This window comes from Gadus macrocephalus, chromosome 7 (genome assembly GCF_031168955.1).
Source record: "Gadus macrocephalus chromosome 7, ASM3116895v1".
NCBI classification, from domain to species: domain Eukaryota; kingdom Metazoa; phylum Chordata; class Actinopteri; order Gadiformes; family Gadidae; genus Gadus; species Gadus macrocephalus.
Genome location: NC_082388.1, coordinates 24,518,980 through 24,523,282, shown reverse-complemented (window position 1 = coordinate 24,523,282; position 4,303 = coordinate 24,518,980). Strand labels below are relative to the sequence as shown.

Genomic DNA, 4,303 nt, shown 5'->3' with positions numbered 1-4,303 from the left:
AACATATTCTCGGGTCTGGCATCTTGGCTTGGTGCCTTGATGTTATTAAGCAATTACATTTTACTACATACATGCAAATCACCTCCCGTTTGCTTGGCATTTAAGACGGCCGACTGACAATACAGATAAGAATGAATTCATAACTCCTTTAAAAAACACAAGGCTTGTATTCTCCTTGAACAATAAACAATCGTGGTACGGTTCAGGAGATGAATTTGGTTTCGCTACTAATGTAAACATCTCCGCAAAAATACAGAATGTTCTCATTGTCCAATTCATCTCCTGGCTATCCCACGCACACTCGCACACACACACACACACACACACACACACACACACACACACACACACACACACACACACACACACACACACACACACACACACACACACACACACACACACACACACACAGTCCAGAGGACACTGTTCCACTCTCTCAACCGCTCCACTTGATTCCCATAAAGACGTTCATGGAAGCCAGACCCCAGATTCCTCGTCTATAAGGGGTGGTGGTGCGGGGAGGGCCAGGCCGCTTTCATAACGCTGGAATTTCCACCCCTCGAAATAAGCCTCATCACAATCAGTTTAATAAGGACTAATGAGGCCAGAGAGTTTCAATGGGAAATTTGACAACATCAACAGACACACGCAAGGACGAACGCACGCATGTGTCTGCACTGGCAGTATGTGCACATACATACACACTGATACACGAGTACACTAAACACTCACACATACACACGTATACATGGTTACAACATATGTGCATAGGTTTGATGTCTGCCTGCCTTTCTTTCTGCCTTTCTTTCTGCCTTCCTGTCAGTCTGTCTGTCTGTCTGTCTGTGTGTCTGTGTGTCTGTGTGTCTACCCACCAGCCTGTGTGTCTGTCTGCCTATCTGTCTGTCTGTCTGCCTCCATGGCCTCCTGCCTCACTGTCTGCCTACCAGCCAGTGTGTATCTGTCTGTCTGTCTGTCTGTCTGTCTGTCTGTCTGTCTGTCTGTCTGTCTGTCTGTCTGTCTGTCTGTCTGCCCACCAGCCAGTGTGTCTGTCTGCCCGTCAGACGGACACACTCTGAGTCACAAGTGGAGTTGGACCGGGATGGACTTTCCAACGGTGTCACTTTCGGAAAGGGGCGGCGATGAAGAGGAATTCATATCATTCATTCATTCATTCATTCATTAGGACAAGTGGAGATACAGGAACTCTCAGCCCCCTTCAAAGGGACTTTGTTTCCACCCTTATTTCCAGTAAACTATTTAAAACCTTGAAGTTTCTAATTTAATTTCAAATCTTGATCGTGACCGAGTGAAGCACTTGGTCAGCACCTCTGGTGAGAGATGAGAGAGAGAGAGAGAGAGGGAGAGGGAGAGGGGGAGAGAGAGAGAGAGAGAGGGATACAGAGAGAGAGAGAGAGAGAGACCCAGGGAGAGAGAGAGGGAGAGAGAGAGAGGGAGAGAGAGAGGGAGAGGGAGAGAGAGAGTGAAAGAGACAGAGAGAGAGAGAGAGAGTGAAAGAGCGAGAGAGAGAGAGAGAGAGAGAGAGAGAGAGAGAGAGAGAGAGAGAGAGAGAGAGAGAGAGAGAGAGAGAGAGAGAGAGAGAGAGAGAGAGAGAGAGAGAGACAGAGACAGAGAAACCCCTACGGAGACAGAAAGCGCATCATAGCAGAAAACCAATCCTTAAATAAACACGTTTATCAGACTTTCCCATCTCTCCTAAATCTCCTCTGCTTTGGTCTTTCCCAGGAGGATCACCCAGTCTGCAGGATGAGGAGCAGAGCCCAGACTCTGGACCAGGGATCCTCTGCGTTCAACGACCGAGTCGAGCCGCTGGGAAGACGGCGCTCGCGACCTTTGACCCGCAGTCGTCCCCTGACCCGCTCGCCCCTCTCCTCCGGCGTCCACTACCAAGCCCGGCGAGCCATGGTGAGAAGCTCCGCATGTGGTTATCATGTCTACATACGTGTGATTATACATGGTCAAATGCATGGTAGTGTGTGTGTGTGTGTGTGTGTGTGTGTGTGTGTGTGTGTGTGTGTGTGTGTGTGTGTGTGTGTGTGTGTGTGGTTTGTGTGATTGTGTGTGTGTGTGCGTGGTGTATGTGCGTGTAGTTGTGTGTGTTTGTGTGTGTGTGTTTGGTTGTGTGTGTGTGTGTGTGTGTGTGGTTGTGTGAATGTGTGTGTGATTGCGTGTGTATGTGTGAGTCTGTTTGTGTGGTTGTGTGGTTGTGTGTCTGGGTGCCTGGGTGTGTGTGTGGTTGTGTGTGTGCGTGTGTGTGATCGCGTGTCCGCGTGTGGTTGAGTGTGCGTCGAATTCAACGAGGGTGTGCGTGTCCTTCTGAGTGTGTGAGGAACGCTCCCAGACCAAACGTCGGGCTCCAACGAACGAAGCGCTTAGCTACACAAGCTCGTTCTGTTCCTACCGATAAATCCATAGACCTGCATCCGACACTCTGTGTGCGAGGAAGGGCTTCCCCTGAGGCCCGCTGTGTGGGTCCATGTCCCGTGGGTTGACTTGTATCCGGAAGGATGGTAGTTCGATCCCCGGCTCCTCCTGGCGGGTGTCAAAGTGTTCCCCGGGCGAGACGCCTCACCCTCACTGCTCCCCGACGAGCTGGCTGTCGCCTCGCGGGGTCGACACCGCCGCCGTCGGTGTGGGAATGGTTGTGAGTCCCTTTGCATCAAAGCGTCTGCTAAACGCCCTACGTGTGACTGTAAATGTCTCTGGCCGGGCGCGACCGTAGAACCGCGCCAACGCACACACCGCTCCTCACGCAGCTGGCTGCTGCGTACCAGGTCAGCCTCCTCCAATCGATTGCTTCCAATAAGGGATGCGTCATCGGCAGTGTGTAGCGAACTGAAGCGAGATGGAAGAACCCCCCCCCCCCACACTTTCCCCCCTGAGGATTTAAATCCATCTATCGGTGGGCGACCCACGCTGGGCTGTGTAAGGGCTTTTCGTGCCGAGGAGAGAGACCGAACACAGAGTGGGGTTTGAGTTAGTGCTGGGTATGAACAGCTGCTGTCTCAGAGAGTCTTCCTCGCCTGGCCTTTAGACCGCAGCGTTTATTTAGTGGCTGATGGTCTGGTTAGCTTGGTTTTCTTTATTTTTCCTTTTATTTTTCCTGTCTCTCTGACTTTTTTCCTCTCTTTCTATCTGTCTGTCTGTCTGTCTGTCTGTCTGTCTGTCTGTCTGTCTGTCTGTCTGTCTGTCTGTCTGTCTGTCTGTCTGTCTGTCTGTCTCTGTCTGTCTGTCTGTCTGTCTGTCTGTCTGTCTGTCTGTCTGTCTGTCTGTCTGTCTGTCTGTCTGTCTGTCTGTCTGTCTGTCTGTCTGTCTGTCTTCCCATCTTTCTTTCTGTCTGCCTGTTTCTCTTTCTACCCGACTGTCTGTCTTTCTTCCTCTCTTTCTAGTTGTCCATCTCTCTTCCTCTCTTCCTTTCCTGCCTGTCTTTCTGATTTTCCCTCTCCCTCCATCCATCTCTTCCCTTCCCTCTCCTTGACGCTGTCTTCAGTGTTAATAACGTCTCTGTCCTGTGTCTCCTCGCCTGCTGCCTCAGTCTCTTCCTCCGTTTCTATCTGTCTGTTGTCTGTCTGTCCATCTATCTTCCCTTCCCTCTCCTTGACGCTGTCTTCAGTGTTAATAACGTCTCTGTCCTGTGTCTCCTCGCCTGCTGCCTCAGTCTCTTCCTCTCCTTCCTCCTCTCTCCTGCTGAGCGTCTCGGCCTGCAGCTCCCTGCTGCTGCTGCTGCTGGGGTGGTATGATGACCTGACAGGCTGGGAACACACAAGGTCACCGCGCTCCCTGCCAGAGACGAGGGGCCGGTGAACCACCGCTAAGGGCGGCTCCACATCCACACCTGTGTGAAGGGCTCAGACACACACAGGACTAATAAACAGGGAAATACAGAGTAGTACAGAGAGAAGTTCAGAGAGATATAGAGAGATACGGAGAGATACGGAGAGATACGGAGAGATACAGAGAGATACAGAGAGACACAGAGAGATACAGAGAGATACAGAGAGATACGGAGAGATACGGAGAGACACGGAGAGATACAGAGAGATACGGAGAGATACGGAGAGATACGGAGAGATACGGAGAGATACGGAGAGATACAGAGAGATACAGAGAGATACGGAGAGATACGGAGAGATACGGAGAGATACAGAGAGATACGGAGAGATACGGAGAGATACGGAGAGATACGGAGAGATACGGAGAGATACAGAGAGATACGGAGAGATACGGAGAGATACGGAGAGATACGGAGAGATACAGAGAGATACAGAGAGATACGGAGAGA

General features: G+C 51.0%; 1 protein-coding gene across 1 annotated transcript in view; it reads left to right on the top strand.

The window, feature by feature from the left end:
- The window catches only part of LOC132461428 (insulinoma-associated protein 1-like), an 11,796-nt gene extending 7,971 nt beyond the window's left edge, over positions 1–3,825 (top strand). Inside the window, exons 3-5 of the mRNA XM_060056514.1 lie at positions 1,747–1,926; positions 2,744–2,795; positions 3,680–3,825. Coding sequence (XP_059912497.1) covers positions 1,747–1,926; positions 2,744–2,795; positions 3,680–3,825 — 378 coding nt within the window. The remainder of the gene's footprint in view (positions 1–1,746; positions 1,927–2,743; positions 2,796–3,679) is intronic.
- The last annotated feature ends 478 nt before the right edge of the window (positions 3,826–4,303 follow it).